The sequence below is a fragment of the Oncorhynchus tshawytscha genome, linkage group LG09 (assembly GCF_018296145.1).
Source record: "Oncorhynchus tshawytscha isolate Ot180627B linkage group LG09, Otsh_v2.0, whole genome shotgun sequence".
In the NCBI taxonomy this organism is placed as follows: domain Eukaryota; kingdom Metazoa; phylum Chordata; class Actinopteri; order Salmoniformes; family Salmonidae; genus Oncorhynchus; species Oncorhynchus tshawytscha.
In genome coordinates, this window is record NC_056437.1 from 49987194 (window position 1) to 50006380 (window position 19187).

General features: G+C 39.8%; 1 protein-coding gene across 23 annotated transcripts in view; it reads right to left on the reverse strand.

Annotated features, from left to right (window-relative positions):
* The window catches only part of LOC112259143 (disks large homolog 2), a 196949-nt gene that overhangs the window by 51201 nt on the left and 126561 nt on the right, over positions 1-19187 (reverse strand). For 16 of the 23 annotated variants that reach the window (XR_006084103.1, XM_042326993.1, XM_042326985.1 and 13 more), the window contains 6 exons: positions 18558-18608; positions 16323-16447; positions 12685-12854; positions 10821-10957; positions 8568-8712; positions 7832-8003 (listed from right to left, as the gene is read on the reverse strand). Coding sequence is in view for 22 of the 23 variants with exons in the window: in XM_042326993.1 (XP_042182927.1) it covers positions 7832-8003; positions 8568-8712; positions 10821-10957; positions 12685-12854; positions 16323-16447; positions 18558-18608 (800 nt within the window). In the remaining variant the exon portion in view is untranslated. The remainder of the gene's footprint in view (positions 1-7831; positions 8004-8567; positions 8713-10820; positions 10958-12684; positions 12855-16322; positions 16448-18557; positions 18609-19187) is intronic. The other 7 variants (XM_042327003.1, XM_042326989.1, XM_042327005.1 and 4 more) reach the window with 1 other exon arrangement.

A 19187-nucleotide genomic window follows, 5' to 3' on the forward strand; every position in this document is an offset into this window, starting at 1 on the left:
AGTGCAAGTCACCCAGTAAAATACTACCTGAGTAAAAGTTTTAAAAAATTGGTGTTAAATATACTTAAGCATAAAAAGTAAATGTAATTGCTAAAATATACTTAAGCATAAAAAGTAAATGTAATTGCTAAAATATACTTAAGTATCAAAAGTAAAAGTATGAATAATAAAACATTCCTTATATTAAGCAATTTTCTTGTTTTGGTTTTATTTACGGATAGCCAGGGTCACACTTCAACACACAGAAATCATTTAAAAACAAAGCATTTGTGTTTAGTGAGTCCGCCAGATGAGAGGCAGTAGGGATGACCAGGGATGTTCTCTTGATAAGTGTGCGAATTGGACCATTTTCTGTCCTGCTAAGCATTCAAAATGTAACGAGTACTTTTGGGTGTCAGGGAAAATGTATGGAGTAAAAAGTACATAATTCTCTTTAGGAATGTAGTGAAGTAAAAAATGTAAAACATTTAAATGGTAAAGTACAGATACCCCCAAAAAATACTTAAGTTGTACTTTAATGTATTTTATTTTTCATTTTTTAAAACAACTAATTGACTATTTCATTGCGCACATTACACAGTTTCTCTAGATAAATTAGATCAAGCCCGAACTGTGCAATGTAGTAAGGAGTTGTAGTTTCCAACAGGCCAATATTCTACATAGCGCAGAAAGTGGTAATTGACTACAAAGACCACAATCCATTGCGCATCTACTTGTCCAGTCTGTGTGTTTTTTTTCACCTGCTACATTAGGCTGACACAGAGAATGTGACAGAAGAATGTGTGATTGAGTGGGAGAGAGCAGTTACTTTGCGAGGTATCTCTACCTGAAAATACATGATCTAAGTGATTGATAGCTGGTATTCAGCAGGCATACAAGTATGCCTTATTTACTCTGAAGAACTACTAAAATAGAGATTTTGTGAGATGACTGAATGGAATAATAAAATAAAACAAGTACAATACACAACTGAAAAATGTTTTTAAAGTAAAGTAATGTGAATAAATGATGGTTGATAAGTGATAAGCACTACCATTCACTGTCATCATTGGACTTTCATTATTTTATTCTGTGTTCCAGCATTCAAACCACATAATGCATAGTGCTTTTAACGTAAAATAAATCAACCAAAATTGAAAACCGTGATTATTTTTTAATGATCGAACTAAAACAAAACCAATTTCAAAAAGCACGAATCACTCACAACTAGTGATGGCACTACACGTGTCAGCAATGGAGGTTATCAAAATTGTTGTCGAATGAATTTCCCATTAATTTACAGATTCTGGTAATGCTATATTTCCTGTCAACAATTTTGGTGTTTAAATTTTTTTTTCAAAACTCTGTGAACAAAAGATGACTTTATACATGAACAAAAAAAAGTGGAGAAAAGCACTGCATTAGGCCCTTTATAGTACCAAGATCAATGAATCCCCAAGGGAGAGATCTCAAACATGAACCAAAACTAAAAATTGTGATTAATTTCATCTAAGGCAAAAAACTATTTGGATGTTCCATATAGCTATGTTGGCACTGCTGGATTCTAGCTTGAAATATATACTTATTCATGCTACTATACTAGAACTACTTTACATGTATAATGTTATTGTTAAATCTCATGGGTCTTATGGAGTGGGCCAAAGGGTACCAGTCTGATCGCAGTCACTGATAAAGTTAGATAGCAGTGGATTAGGGAGGAATGAGGAATGTGGGCCGAGGTCAGATCAGACGAAGTGACAAGGAGCAGTTATATTACACACGGTTGGATTCTGGGTTCAACTTTGAATGTTGCTACACTAGAGACACGATCGATCAGAAGTAATACTCTAGTGTCTGAGGGGTGGTAGAGAATGGAGGTCACATCAGAAGTGAATGGTTATCTGTAGGAGACAGATGGTTTTGGAATGTGCTGGGTGGATGGGAGGAAGTCACAGGAGCGCTATAAGTGAAACGGGTGGAGTGCTTTGGATTAGACATCAAGGGGGTTGAGGTCAGGTCAGCTGAAGGGAGACAGAACGGTTTAATACTGTATCACTTTGTCTTCCTGTCGAACAATAAGATGTAAGGAGAGAAGGAGGAGTGTCTAAAGTGGAGTATATATATATGTATATATATATATATATACACACACTCGTGGTGGTGGGAACATGTCTTTATCTGAATACAGCTGTGTCGACCCTTTGGGAAGAATTCAACTTGGTTAAGCTTCTCTAGTGTCCGTGCGTTATTTACTCTGAAAATTAGAACCTAACAACACACACCGCCTGAGTTCCTGCCTAGCAACAGAGATGTATTGGCCGTCTAGATGTGGAAGGAGGACACTCCGCCTAATAGGAGAGTATAAATACTTGTGCTGGTGGGAACATGTCTTTGTCTTTTCAGCTGTTTGACCCAGTGGGTGAATAAACTTGGTTTGAGCTTTGACTAGTCTGTTAGAAGCACAAAATGGCAAAGTTGGGTTTGAGCTTGCAAGAAGGCAGCCATACAGTACGGAGCCATCTCCAATGTTTAGCTAGTAAATTTGACTTCAATTAAAACTAACCGTGTAAATTCAGGAAGTAAACTGAAATACCTATTCAATCATTTAAAAAAGGCTTAATTCAAATCACTTCCTGATTTGACTGACTTCAATTTTAATTGACCCCAACCCTGTTAACTATCAGGCCACCCTCTGAATTAAAGAGCCACTGAACATGCTGATTGACACGTGGGTTTATCTGTTGCTCATTAGAAAAAATAGATTTCAGTCTTGGAGGTGTTTCTCCTGACCTATTCTTCACGTTTGGATAGTGTTTGCCCCCCATGAGACACTGTAGTTCCCACGCCCCAAGAAGTCTCGACCATTGTTACCCTCCCTTCCAGGATGGCTACAAGACACTCCCCCACCCTCCCTTCAGCAAATCAGATCACAACTCTGCTCTGCATTCTGCTCATCCCATACTATAGGCAGAAACTCAAATAGGAAGTACCCGTGCTAAGGTCTATTCAACGCTGATCTGACCAATCAGAATCCATGCTTCAAGATTATTTTGATCACGTGGACAGGGAAATGCTCCGGGTAGCCTCTGAGAAAGGCATTGACGTATACACGGACAGTGACTGAGTTCTGTGACTATACACGGACAGTGACTGAGACTGTGACTATTAAAACCTACCCAAACCAGAAAACGTGGATAGATGGCAGCATTCGCACAAAACTGAAAGTGTGAACCACCACATTTAACCACGGCAAGGTGACTGGGAATATGGTCAATACAAACAGTATAATTATTTATTCCATCTGTAAGGCAATCAAACAGGCAAAAGTTCAGTACAGAAACAAAGTGGAGTAGCAATTCAACGGCTCAGACATGAGAAGCATGTGGCAGGGTCTATAGACAATCTCGGATTGCAAAGGAAAAAACAGAAACGTCGTAGACACCGACATCTTGCTCCCGGACAAGCTAAACACCTTCTTCGCCCACGTGGTCCACTCCCAAGGACTGTTGTCTCTCGTTCTCTGTGGCCGACATGAGTAAGACATTTAAGCTTGTTAACCCTCGCAAGGCTACCGGTCAAGACAGTATCCCTAGCCGCGTCCTCAGAGCATGCACAGACCAGCTGGCTGGAGTGTTTACGGACATATTCAATCTCTCCCTATCCCAGTCTCCACTTGCTTCAAGATGTCCAGCATTGTTCCTGTACCCAAGAAAGCAAAGGTAAGTGAATTAAATTACTATCGCCCCATAGCACTCACTTCTGTCATCGTGAAGTGCTTTGAGAGGCTAGATAAAGATCATATCAGCTCTACCTTAACTGACACCCAAGAACCAATTCAATTTGCATACCGCCTCAAGAGATCCACAGACGATGCAATCGCCATCGCACTGCACACTGCTCTATCACATCTGGACAAGAGTAATACATACAGTTGAAGTCAGAAGTTTACATATACCTTAGCCAAATACATTTGAACTCAGTTTTTCAATATTCTTGATAATTCATCCTAGTAAAATTCCCTGTCTTAGGTCAGTTAGGATCACCAATTTATTTTAAGAATGTGAAATGTCAGAATAATAGTAGAGATAATTATTTCAGCTTCTATTTCTTTCATCACATTCCCAGTGGGTCAGAAGTTTACATACACTCAATTAGTATTTGGAAGCATTGCCTTTAAATTGTTTAACTCTGGTCAAACATTTCGGGTAACCTTCCACAAGCATCCCACATTAAGTTGGGTAAATTTTGGCCCATTCCTCCTGACAGAGCTGGTGTAACTGAGTGAGGTTTGTAGGCCTCCTTGCTCACACACGCCTTTTCAGTTTTGTCCACCAATTTTCTATGGGATTGAGGTCAGGGCTTTGTGATGGCCACTCCAATACCTTGAGCTTGTTGTCCTTAAGCCATTTTGCCGCAACTTTGGAAGTATGCTTGAGGTCATTGTCCATTTGGAAAACCCATTTGCGACCAAGCTTCAACTTCCTGACTAATGTCTTGAGATTTTGTTTCAATATATCCACATAATTTGCCACCCTCATGATGCCATCTACTTTGTGAAGTGCACTAGTACCTCCTGCAGCAAAGCACCCCCACAACATGCTGCTGCCACCACATGCTTCACGGTTGGGATGGTGTTCTTCGGCTTGCATGCCTCCCCCTTTTTCCTCCAAACATAACGAAGGTCATTATGGCCAAACAGTTCTATTTTTTTTTCATCAGACCAGAGGACATTTCTCCAAAAAGTAGTCTGGCTAGTCTGGCTTTTTCATGGCAGTTTTGGAGCAGTGGCTTCTTCCTTTCTGAGCGGCCTTTCAGGTTATGTCGATATAAGACTTGTTTTACTGTGGAAATAGATACTTTTGTACCGGTTTCCTCCAGCATCTTCACAAGGTCCTTTGCTATTGTTCTGGGATTGATTTGCACTTTTCACACCAAAGTACGTTCATCTCTAGGAGACAGAACGCATCTCCTTCTTGAGTGGTATGACGGCTGCGTGGTCCCATGGTGTTTATACTTGTGTACTATTGTATGTACAGATGAACGTGGTGCCTTCAGGCGTTTGGAAATTGCTCCCAAGGACGAACCAGACTTGTGGAGGGCTACAATTTTTTTCTGAGGTCTTGGCTGATTTCTTTTGATTTTCCCATGATGTTAAGCAAATACATCCACAGGTACACCTCCAATTGAATCAAATTATGTCAATTAGCCTATCAGAAGCTTCTAAAGCCATGACGTAATTTTCTGGAATTTTCCAAGATGTTTAAAGGCACAGTCAATTTAGTGTATGTAAACTTCTGACCCACTGGAATTGTGAAACAGTGAATTATAAGTGAAATAATCTTTCTGTAAAAAATTTTGGGAAAAATGACTAACCGACTTGCCAACACTAGTTTGTTAATAAGGATTTTGTGGAGTGGTTGAAAAATTAGTTTTAATGACTCCAACCTAAGTGTATGTAAACTTCTGACTTCAACTGTAGACATGGAATCACTGATCACTTTAAATGGAACACCAGTCACTTTAATAATGTTTACATGCTGTTTTCTTCATTTCGTATGTATATACTGTACTCTACTGTTTTTTAGTCAATGCCACTCAGACATTCCTTGTACTAATATTTATATATTTCTTAATTGCATTATTTTACTTTTAGATGTATGTGTATTGTTGTGAATTTTTAGATACTACTGCCCTGTTGGAGCTAGGAACACAGGCATTTATCTACACCCTCAATAACATCTGCTAAATATGTGTATATGACCAATAACATTTGATAGGCTTCCGTGTCTATTTCACTTTGTCAAAATCCCCAGAATGAATCTAAGATAACTGTAATAAATGTTTACATTTTTGCGTAAATTTAAATCTAACTAAGGTGCTTGGTGCTGTATTTCTCCAGTAAAAAACATTGCAAACGTGTTGTCTTATGTAAACAGTGGGAGCTGCTGGGCAGGTCTATCTCTCTGTCCGTGCTATTGGATAAAGAGCAATCACCGCAGCTGTTCACACCGTGTTAGTGGGCAAATAGACATTGTCAAATCAAAACCCAACCGCAATTTACCCGGTGTGACGCACGGATATTCCAAACTCTATTTTAGACAAGACTGACTTTATGGCCAAAATTATCCTATTTACACTTTGTAGTCTTTACACTTTACACTTTGTAGTCTTTACACTTTGTAGTCTTTACACTTTGTAGTCTTTACACTTTACACTATTTTAGTCTTTACACTTTACACTTTGTAGTCTTTACACTTTACACTTTGTAGTCTTTACACTTTACACTTTGTAGTCTTTACACTTTACACTTTGTAGTCTATACACTTTACACTTTGTAATTTTGACACTGGAATAACTGTTTTTGACGCATATTGATGCCACATAGGCCATTTCTCAAAGGGATCTGTTGCTTTTTAGAGGCAGTGGCTATTTTTTTTTAAATCCAGTGTGCTTTAAAAAAAATCTCAAACCATCTATTACATGCTCAACGGTATGTAACTTTAAACTAGGACACTACTTTATAAAGACAGAATCAGACTGCATTAAAAAAAAAGTGTTAAGCATTTTTTTTATACAAAAATGTGAAGATGAAAAGATATATTTAAATGATTTGGCACTCTAGTACTGATCTATTATGCATTCTGTTTCAGTTACGGGACAAATTCGATTGATGTGGTCGGATACATTTGAATAAAGTGGCTTGCAGTTGGTCTTAGTTTCTCTTGTAGTGATGATCGTCTAGACTTTCTTGACTTGGAAAGCTGATTACAGGTTTGAAACATCTTTTCTCCACATGGTCGGCTAAGTCATTTCTTGTTGCTCTGAATTTGCCTGGACATTGAGCCAATCAACTCACAGCCCATGTAGGGTATTGCTTGGAGTAACACGTATGCCATGTGTCAGAGTAAATGCAAATTCACTATATCAAACACTCTACTTCTCTCCTTTAGTAGAAGTTTATTGGAAACTCCATCACCCCCACCCCCCACCCCCACCCCACGTCATAACAGCACTTGTCCTTCCACTCGGGGTGTTATAGAATATAGACAGTGGTTCAGTGCTACGACAGACGCCTCTTGAAGGGAGGCTGCTTCCTTTGGAAAGGGAGTGCTGTTTTAATGTGGATGTTAAGTGTGTGAGTGAGTGAGTGAGTGAGTGAGTGAGTGAGTGAGTGAGTGAGTGAGTGAGTGAGTGAGTGAGTGAGTGAGTGAGATAGAGATTTTCAGGTTAAGCACCCACTCAGAAAAATCAACTGCCTTGCAGAAAACATCTCACTGAAAAAACACCGAATGAAAACCATCTGCAACCACTACTGATGTAATACCACAGAAGGGACCAACTTCCAAAATTAAAATAACTAGATCAAAGAATAAACCATTTTGTGAAACCCTGAAATAGCTAGTTTGTTGTCTTAAGCTGAATTGATTGTTCAGAGCCGCGATAGTCGGGTCCATTATTACAGACATATAAGATTAAAGGACGAAGCGGAAAAAACTTCAAATGTCGTAAAGGTGGAAATGCCACCCTTGACTATGCCACCCTTGACTATGCCACCCTTCAGTATATCTTCACATGCATCTCAAATATACCGCCAGATCAAACATAGTGCTACAACACAACACAGTTGAAAGAATAGACTTGAGTGGAGGACAGCATTGGACCAAAACAGCTGGGTCAAAGGAATTAGGAAGTGGGGTGCGGGGGGGGCTTGTAATCCCCAAAGCAATCAATTCCATCAACTTGTAACATCATCTAGAAATGCTTTTGAGTTTCCATACAAAACGGGGTGGAGTGAAGTGACGAGACTCTACTTGTAATACTACTGGCGTCTAGTAGGAAGGGATGTAATTACCGTAAGAAGGAAAAACCATCCAACCTGTTTATGTCCTCTTCCCCGAGTAGTTGGTTTGGGAGGGGGGAGTACCTTCCGGGGGAGATGGGCATGGGGGGAAGACTGCACTTGTATTCCAGAGTGCCGTTGTTTCCCACGGAAGAGATATGATTTTCCATTGCTGGAGAGAACGCTTGAAAGAAACAACAAGGGTGTACACAGCACTTCAGACTTCAGCTTTGTGACATTACTAACCTATCAATCAATAAAATGAATGTAGTTTGGAGGCCCACACACTAATGTTTTGGAATTTAAGTTTACATGGCAAGGGAGAAAGGTTAAATAAGTACTACGTAGCAAACACAATGCACTCTGAAACAATCCCAACTCACATAACGTTCTTGTGAATACTCTGTATCTAAACTCAGGGATAATGAACAAGCATATCGCATCAGTGTGAATGAAACACATTCATTTGCGAAGTGAAAGAAGACTGTCCAGGTCTACAACAGCAGAGGTTGCTCACATCATTTGTAACTCAAATGCTGCCCTCTTGTACACAACTCGGACGACAAACTAAAGTTACGTCTCTGTAAGGCGGTTTCACAGACACAGACTAAGCCTAGTGCTGGACTAAGAACTTTTATTGAAGAACCTCCATTGAGCATGCATTTTAGTCCAGGTCTAAACGTCATCTGTGTCTGGGAAACTGGCCAAACGGGTGGGTAGAGGGGTGAAAAAGAGGTGACAAACTCACAGTGCGTGATATCAGGTGGCCCATAGGGATCTGATAAGTAAACACTGGTGGGCTTGCCCACCTTCAGGTAGACAACGTCAGACGTGTTCTTCAGTATGGCTACTGCCTCCTCGTGGGAGACCTCTTCCAGAGTGTAGTTGTTCACCTGTGTGCATGGAGAAAATCTCAGGCATAACGTAAGAAAGTTAAAGGGTGACTGCACTTCCTGATTTGGCCTCGTTTTAAGATTTGGTTCATTAAATCATCCACTTTTACAAAGTAATTCACTTAAAAAGGCCCAAATACATTAAATACCCTATCCATAACAGATTTAAATAGAACTTGAATCAAACAAATGAACACAATATTATCCAATCCAACAGGGTGCTATTTTTATTGGACCAATATTAGTCCTGGCAGCTACTGTTTATTTGATCTGTACTGTGTTTTGAGAGAGATTTCGGCCATGACTGAATTCAAATGTGAGTTGGTTTCGGGGTGTGGTTTGATGTGGGAGTTCCTTGTGTCTGATCGCAGGTGGGAAGATTTACCTAAATTATTTTGCCAATTAGCTTCATCCGGCTGGTGTGCAACTCTGGCAAAGTTGTATACACTTTCGATAGCCAATCTCAGGGAATAGTTAGGGACCGTCAATAAATTGCAGAGTGTAAATGGGACAATACTTTCATGTTGCATATCTTTTAGTTATCGCATTAAAGACGTTCAATATTTGTAAATTAATATCTATAATTTATAGTTGGTTTGAGGTTAAGTCATTGAAATGTGGAGCTATTGACCTTTTAAAATATTGTCCTATGTACATTGTAGTCAATCTATATAGTCAATTATTTTTGTGACTCACAGTGATGCCACATAAGCCATTCTCAAAGCGAGAAGTTGCTTTTAAGGGGCAGTCGCTCTTTAAACCTTATGTTCCACTCCTTTAATGCCAGACTGACATGGTGCTGCAAAGTGCAGCCTGCCAAATGCAGATTATGATAGCCCAGGATCCTCCAGAGCTGGAGGCAGCAGGAAGGTAGCTAGTTGAATTTAGCTGTGGTTAAGCAACTCACTTGCTACAACACTATAACAACACTATAACAGATTTCTGTAGTTGTGATAAAGTTGGCCGTTACCTCGTACACATCAAAAAGGTTTCATGAAGACAGGAACAATTTTACAAAAAAAATTGAATTTATTTGAATAAATAGATAGATACAACAACAGGTTAAAATCAGACGAAGAGCTAACAGGCTAAAACTAGGATTAAAAGATAAAACAGGTAAGAGCATAAAATCTAGCAAACATGCTCTCCTCTATCCTTACTCCCAACTAAAAATACATTTATGCTTGATCCATAAATGCCTTCCAAAAGGTCCGTACGGAGGGTGTGATCCAATTGCGGAGGTCAAATCAAGCTTTATACTGCATCGCTGTGCACTTCCCAAATTGCGTAACAATGCAGAGTGCTCCGTATAGCTACATATATCTCCTCATTGACATGATTGTTTGACGGTAGGTGGGGGCGGTACGTCCTCTATAAACATAAACTCACTTCCTTGACAACAGCTCTGCCGGGCGCTAGATGTAAGAATGCCCTGACTTAGAAGGATGCTGCATTGCTGTAAATGCTGTACGGCGAATGCAGACGCCGGGATGAGCATAAATCGTCTTTAACACGGCCACTCTCCTATTCACCTTAGTACACCTGAATGTAATCAACTCAAATTGGTGAGAGGGGCCTACAATTAAACTATCAGCCAGTCCTGAATTAACACACATATTCTTCACACATTCAATTGGCACACTTAACAATGGCAGGATATGATATTACTGAAAACAGGGCCTTTTAACAAATAAACATTTACACATTCATACACACAATGGGGAATATATGGGTCTCTGTTTATACAGTAAATTAGTGTGTCACTGTAAAATAATTATACCGCATAACCTTCATAACACATGTATTTAACATCCTTCATATGGAGTTTTCAAAATAAAAGTCCCATTGAATAGATCTTAATTTATGCATTATACAACAAATCTATATTTTACTGTCACAGTACCCAACCTTCTTACACACTACTCACTATTTCGTTGCACAATGGATAAATAAAGCTACATTTTATTTTCAAAACTCCTTATGAATGATGTTTAATAAATGTGTCATGAAGATTGTTACGCAGTATAACACTTTGACAGTACAGTATGGTCCACCTATGGGGGATGAGGACAGGGCAGGGTATGGGTAGTGAAGCTGCAGTAACTTACCATAAGCAGCCTGTCTCCAACCTGCAAGCGCTGGTCCTTCTGTGCTGCACCGCCATCTATGATCTTAGTTACATAGATGCTGTTGTCCCCCGGGATGTGCTGGTTGCCCACCCCTCCTGCGATGCTAAAGCCCAGCCCTGAGGAGAAATAGACGTGGGGTGGAGGTTAAAAAAAGGTATTGTGGCCTAGTGTGGTCTAGCGGTCCAGGCTGCGGCCTCTGGATCACAAGCACAAGCCACTTACACTCAGTAACAGTTTATTAGGTACAACACCCCATTCACGAAAATGGATTGCTCCTACAGACAGTGAGTTACATGGCCGTGGCTTGTTAAATAAAGCAGGCAGACAGGCATTCAGTTACTGTTCGACTGAACGTTGGAATGGGCAACACGAGGGACCTAAGCAACTTCGAATGCTGTATGGTCGTCGGTACCAGGCGCGACAGATCACTCCTGGGCTTTTCATGACGACAGTGTCTAGTGTTAACCGAGAATGGTGCGGCAAACAAAAACATCAGGTCAGCGGCAGTACTGTGGGCGAAAACAGCTCGTTGATGAGGTCGAAGGAGAATGGCAAGAATCGTGCAAGCTACCAGGTGGACCACAAACGGCATCTCAGAACGGCATCTCCAACACTGGACAATTGAGGTGTGGAAAAACATTGCCTGGAACATGACATCGAGTTCAGTTTACTTGAGTGGCCTGCCCAGTTCCCAGACCTCAACCCAATAGAGCATCTTTGAGATGAGATGGAACGGGCTGTTCACAGCATGAATATACTGCCGTCCAATCTGCAGCAACTGCATGATGCCATCGCGTCAGCATGGACCAACATCCATGTGGAATGTATCCGACACAGATTTCAGACTGTTCTGGAGGCAAAGAGGGGTCCGACCCGGTACTAGATGGGTGTACCTAATAAACTGTCCAGTGAGTGTATATTAGTACACTTCACAGACACCTGAAGCACTGGAAAATAGACTTGAAGGGTAGAAAGATCATTCAGCAAAGAGAGCCTTGTGTTTTTGCTGCTTCACGGATATGCTGCTTCTGCGGCAAGTATAGCATGTTTCATTGGTTACAATGGGTTTGTTTGTCTCAACACCGGCCAACTGACGTGTGAAAAACACATGGGACTCTTATAGTCAGGGTAAGAAAATAGCAGCATCAATTATAGACCACACAATGTCGCTTTCCAAATCTCCTCTCCTCCCTCATCCATCTCCCAATCTGGGGTATTCACTAGGAGCCAAAAGTGCTCAAATTGGGGAGGGACTAACCTGAACTTAAGATTCCACATTTTTTTGTTGGAAAACGTTTTCATTTGCAAAACGTTTTGCCACAGTGTGCCCTAATGAATACACCCATGGATTCACTGCAGCTTTTCCCCAGTGATGACTCATCTCTTTGATATAAATAATGCATCAAAGTTATTTCTTAGTGTGGGGGCTGGGGGGGTGGTACAAACTCCCACTGATAAAATACTAAATAAAACAAAGGATACTGGATGTGCATGGTTATCTGGTTTACCCTTAAAAATCACTGATACTTACTGAGCAAAAGAGAAAGAAATGAAGACAAGGCGAAAGGAAGTGAGTTGTAGATACAGACAGAGGGATATATTGAGAAAGTAATGATGATGATGGGGGGGATTGAGACATGGAGAGATGAAAATTGAGACAGAGAGATGAAAATTGAGACGGAGAGAGATGAAAATTGAGAAAGAGAGAGACGAAAATTGAGACGGAAAGGGAAAGGGAAGTTGTCCAACATGGTGTAATGTAATAACCTTTCACATTTTACCTGAGAGTTCAATCCCCAAAATATGAGATAGATAGAAAGATGAGAGGGAGTGTAAAAACAACCTTTTGGTCCTTTGATGAGTTTGATCTCAATGACAGTTTCCAGCATGGGTCTCCTCCGGCGAACGTAGAGGCTGACGATGGAGCCGGCCACCTTCAGTGCCTCCACAGCCTTACTGTGGGACACCTCGGACACGTCGGCATCATTCACCCGCAGGATGCAGTCATTCACTCTGCAAGGAAAAAAAGAGGATGGGAACATGAGCCTTAACCTGGAAAAAATAGTATTTGTGCGTGCATGTACGTGTGCGTGCATGTGGCAGGGGGAGTAGAAGGCCCCTGCTGCAGTGTGACCCTTTAACCCCTTCAGGAGAGGCCACAAACATCCATGCCCCCACGTTCAAGAACAGAACTCTCCTGAGGCGCATTGTAAGGGACCAGCTGGGACCCCATGCACACACACACTCAAGCAGAGCGAGAGATTCTGCCTATTTACACACATAAAAGCTGTGTTTCTATGCTTGTGCTCAGCATGATGCCTTGGTCTGCAGTGAGTTCTGTTAATTTGGTGTACACTATATGCATTTACAGCACAACGTCCAAAGTTGAATGGACACTGCAAATTGGCCAGTGTTGATTTATCAGAGTTATATTTCTAGTGTTGATTCAGGAGTTGAATTCACTCTGTGTTAACACTCAGTGGTGTCAAATAACCCAAATTGTTGGTGTTAATAACCAGAGCTATTGTTTTACACTGTGGAGAGCCCATCATTAACATATTTTCCAGCATGCTCTACTGCAGGTAGCTTTTTTAGGATTGTTTTTAATGTCTGTGTTTTTGCATGTTCATTGATTGATTGATTAAACTTGTGCTACACAAAGATAAATAACATATATTTCTAAACTAATCCGATCAGTTAGTTTAGTTCAGATGTATTGCACCGTTACTGAAATGGTTGTTCTAGTTTATTTTTATTTATTTTTTATTTTACCTTTATTTAACCAGGCAAGTCAGTTAAGAACAAATTCTTATTTTCAATGACGGCCTAGGAACAGTGGGTTAACTGCCTGTTCAGGGGCAGAACGACAGATTTATACCTTGTTAGCTCGGGGGTTTGAACTTGCAACCTTCCGGTTACTAGTCCAACGCTCTAACCACTTGGCTACCCTGCCGCCCCAAATGGTTAAGGTAAAGGTCTCCTTTACCCATTTCCATTATCCTGACAGTCATTCTGAATATCGGTTACGGGTGAATAAAAATTACAACTGTTTGATATCCTAACTCTGTCTGGATTCCAATAGGAATTACACATCACGTTGCAAGCCCTCATAATGTGACTTGCAGACCTGATGTGGCCTGTAAATGAGGAGTTTCCTTACACTGAGTTAAGTTAAAACTAGGCCATCAAAGTAAAGCCTTATGATATATGTCATGTAAATTGTCATAGTTTAATTTGAATACTTTTAATGATAATTCCACAACCATGTCTGGGTTACTAAAAAATACATGGTAACTCTACAAATCACTCAAAAAGAAAAGGCACCCTGGGAAATATACAAATTAGGCTTTACACCATATACCATTTAATTATATTAATTATAAAATTAAATACTAATTAGTTCACTCCAATGTAGAGTGAAATCCCTATGAGTTAACTCCAGTAGTGTATAGTGTAATGCCTATTAGTTCACACTTTTGAAAGTGTGAAATTCATTCTGTTGAGTGTGGATGCATATACACCAGATTATGTGAGCGGAGTTGAGCCGTTAGAAATCCCGCCCATCACTCAAATCCCGCGCAATGTCCTTTCCTACCACTCTGACAATAAACATTCCACGCTCACAAAAAAATGAACTGCAGCTCCAAATTCGCTGTGTTCCAATGAAATGTTGTGTTAGCTAATCCAAGTTTAGAATTTTAAAAGGCTAATTGATCATTAGAAAACCCTTTTGCAGCAGCTGAAAACTGTTGTTCTGATTAAAGAAGCAATACAACTGGCCTTCTTTAGACTAGTTGAGCATCTGGAGCACCAGCATTTGTGGGTTTGATTACAGGCTCAAAATGGCCAGAAACAAATACATTTCTTCTGAAACTCGTCAGTCTATTCATGTTCTGAGAAATGAAGGCTATTCCATGCGAGAAATTGCCAAGAAACTGAAGGACAAAACACACATCACGACAAGAGAGACGACACTGCATAAAGAGAGACCTATAAGACAACAACATAGCAAGGCCACAAATTAGGCATGCTCCGCTCCGATACTCTGATATACACACCGTAAAAGTGTTCAAATTAACACTACAATGAGTTTAACACTTCTGATTTTTCTGGGTTGGTCTGATTTATGATACAGCTGGGTTGTATTCATTAGCGCACACCATAGCAAAACGTTTACACCATAAAAAGGGATTTTATGCTGAACTTAAAATATCGCCAAATCAACTGAAATCAACTCCATATGTGTTTTGATGATACTTCAAGGTGATTTGTCCATTAAAAAAAGAGTGTGATTGCATCTACCACTTCCATTGATCATTAGCTAGATGTGGCTAGTCACTCATTCAATCTTGTTTATTTTAAAAAGCCCTTTTTACATCAGCAGTTGTCACAAAGTGCTTTACAGATACCCAGCCTAAACCCCCGAAGAGAAAGCAATGCAATGCAGAAGCTAGCTGAAAAGTGGCTGTTTAAAGAAAACCAAACCTACTTTCAGGGTGAGGAACCATCTAACATCAAGTTGTAAAATCCTGAACTTCCCCTTTAATTTACCCTGTCATCTTACTAACTATGTGGTACTCTAAGCATCCAAAAAGCCCTGTGTTATGTAGAGTGCTCCCAGAGCAAAGCCTTTGAGTATTTCCTATTTACATTCAGCTAAAACGTAAGAGCAAGAAGATGCTTAGAATAAGTCATGTTAAGCTACAATCCCCCAGACGGTGAAGTGAATAAGTAACCACAAGAGGAGTGTGCCTAACTATAATACTTAAACGATGTCAAAAACCCATCATGTCTTCTAGAGTAGGCCTTTTCCACTAATCTCTGTGCACATCTTAAAAACATAATAATAAATTGTATTATGCAAATGAGAAAGTATGTGGAATTCTGGGAAAATATGCCCCTGCAAGAGAATCTCTAAATTTATTTTAAACGTAGAGTCAGTGGTGGACTTAACATCTAAGTGTGTGAAGCTAAACAGAAATTGTATATTTATGTTGGATGTAATTTAGGCTATATTGCTTAATTAACTCAGGAACCACATGTGTGGAAGCACCTGCTTTCAATATACTTTGTATCCCTCATTTACTGACTTTATTTTGGCAGTTACCTGTAGTTTGCTGTATGTAGTACCACATGTGAGATTTATAGAGAGGTGTTTAGGGATAGTTTCTGGAATGAATGCAATCCCATGGAGAGTTACCGTTGAACAAAGACAATGCGAACAGAGATCTCTGTAACAAATTGTCAAAGAACAGCTCTCGAAGTAAGATAACATTTCGGGAAAAATCTGAAAACAACCCTTCCAGCTTTTCCGTCATAGGATAAAGCCTTCAAAACATGGCACAAATATACTTAGATCCAATGATAGATGAGAGTCCTCGAGCCATCCATTCTGACAGCATTTATACCAGAGCTTTTTGCCAACTCAATGTCTTCAAGTGAAGATTTCAGTTGTAAAAGGGCTCGATCTATAGCACTCACCTTAACCTGCCATCCTCTGCTGCCGCGCCACCAGAGATGATCTTGGTGATGAAGATCCCTGGGTCATCGCCGACATGGGGGTTATCTGTCCCTCCAGCTATGCTGAAGCCCAACCCTGAGTTCCCCTGTAGAGCATGAGGAACAATGAATAATACATCTAGCAGTAATGTTACACTTCTATTCCTTATAATGCTAACCTGTAAACTGTCCTAAATTACATCCAACATAAAAAATACAATATCTGTTTAGCTTCGAGGGTCACACACTTAAAATGTTATGTTCATAACTAACTCTACGTTTAAAAATCCTTTGACAATTTAGCGATTGTCTTGCAGGAGCATGTTTTCCCAGGATTCAACAAACTATCTAATTTGCATGATACAAGCCCCCAACTTAATAGAAACTAGGACCAATTTAGTATTTTCGAGTACTAGAAATATGTCTGAAAACACGTTTTATAGTGAAATAAATATAATTCCTAAGTGTACTATTTGAAAGTGAGGAGAAGTGTTAGCATCAAGTGTAATGTCTGACAGAGTATACTAGACATACTGTATGTCTGAAAACATACTTTCATAGCAAAACGTTATATAATGCCTGAATAAACATCTAATACGAGTTCATATTTAGCTTTAAGTTTGAAAAAAGTGAATTGACAATACACATTTATGAACTTCATTTTCGTACGGATTAATTTGTACGGGATCATTTTCAAATTTGCGCTTGACCTCAATGGAGTCCCCAGAAGATGACTTCCTAACCTTAAAGTTCATATTTAGCTTTAAGTTTGAAAAAAATGAATTGATAATATACATTTATGAACTTCATTTTCGTACGGATTAATTTGTACGGGATCATTTTCAAGTTTGCGCTTGACCTCAATGGAGTCCCCAGAAGAAGACTTCATAACTATAATACAGAGGCGAAAGCAGAATTCTCAAAGCCAATGTTTCTGTGTACAACAACAAAGCTCTATCATTTTTATGAGCCATATCCCACTCGACGCGTTTACAAAATGAATGTGGATGCTTTGATTAAATTGCTAGCTGATGGGAGTAGGGTCTACGGTTGCAAAATTCCGAGAACTTTCAAGAAATTCACAGTTTCTTCCCAAATCCCAGTTGAAAGATTCCCGGAATTCGGTGGGAATAAACAGGAAACCAAGATTAACCAGGATTTCTGGAAAATCAGGGAATTTATTGAAAGTTCCTGGAATTTTGCAACCCTAGTAGGGGCATCTCTTGACTAAAAATTCACCCTGTAGGCTGAGCTGACAGACACAGCTCAACCAGGCTGCGATGGAAGTAATGATAGCTAGCTCACTCAAGTGCACACATAATCAAAGCCCATTGGCTAGATAGAGCAATGGAAGTGGAGTGCATAGATAAAGGGTCCTGTGAGGTGAAGCCTGAATACACAGATGCAGAGTCAGCATTAGCCACTCTAAAGCCACCCTGTTTATTTCTGCTCTTGTCCGTCAAAGGGTGAGCTGTGCAGTGAAGCACCAAATGCTTCAGCCTCCGCTGTTGGATGAATTATCACTTCCTTTGGCTGAACGGACCTTTTCCTATTGTAGTTTATTGTTTCAGGTCACAAGGATCCTTTTTTTTTTGCTGTCAAAATGTAATTCAGCAGCCAAGCTAAGCCTCTTATTGGCCACTGAGCCTTGGGGATGTTAGCCCTGGCTTTTGTCATGCAAATGCTATGTCCCAATTAAGGGCTGGCCCTGCTCAAAATACCCGCAGGACTTAGATGTTTGTGTTACTCTAGCTTGTCTGGCTAAGATCAATTAGCTTTAGTGGAAAGTAAAACGGGTTCCTGTTTAAGTTTGTCAAAGGCACAGTAACCCCAGGCTTTCCTCTTCATGCATCAATTTGAAATAAAAATGGTGACGCAATCACAGTTTGTTAGTCTGTTATTCAGTTTGTGGAGTCCTCTAGCTTCTCCAGCAGCTTCAAAATAGTATCAGTTAGCTTCTTGTTTTTTCTATTCCTCCCGTAACAGGTGTGTGGGGTCAATACCATTTGAAACATATTGGCCTATTAACTTATCCTGCCTGTCACATTCAACGATCACACTTCCTAGTTTATGAAGCCCTTTATGGGACATGTCTGAGATGAGCATGAGACAGGATATGGCATCCCTCGTTCAATTGAAATGACTGTAATGTCCTCTCCCGGTCATTTTAAATAGAGTTTAAAAATAGAGTATTTTCAGATTGTGTGTTCAACTCACCCGCTCTAGCGTGATTTCTTCAAACTCATATTCAATTTCTGTCCCGTTCACCTGTGGGAAAACAAGATATAAAATAAATTACGTATACCCAGTACATTACTTAGTTTCCTATTTACAGACGTGTGAGCATAGTCAGGGTTGGGTAGGTTACTTTCTAAATGTAATCCGTTAGTTGCTCGTTACCTGTCCAAAATTGTAAACAGTAACGTATCTTTTGGATTACCCAAACTCAGTAATGTAATTTGATTGATTTGAGTTACTTTTAGATTACTTTCCTCTTAAGAGGTATTAGAAGAAGACAAAAATAAATATTCCCAATTGATGGACATCTATTATAGCAGGATAAATCAAAGTTAGATTTTACATAGCTGGCCATAAATGGATGTTGCATTTGACTTTATGGGGTTATGTGGGCTTCTTCTAACCCATTGCTTTCTACTTCAAATAAAATAAAAATACAATTTGGCTATATCTTTACAAAACAAAGTCTGTCAGATCTCCAGTTATTCCAATTAATTGAAACCCCTTGGTCTTCAAGAATATGTAAAAACATAATGTAACAATTGACATAACACATGAACATACCCATAGAACTTGATTCATTTCTAGATCATAGGTCAATCTTATCCT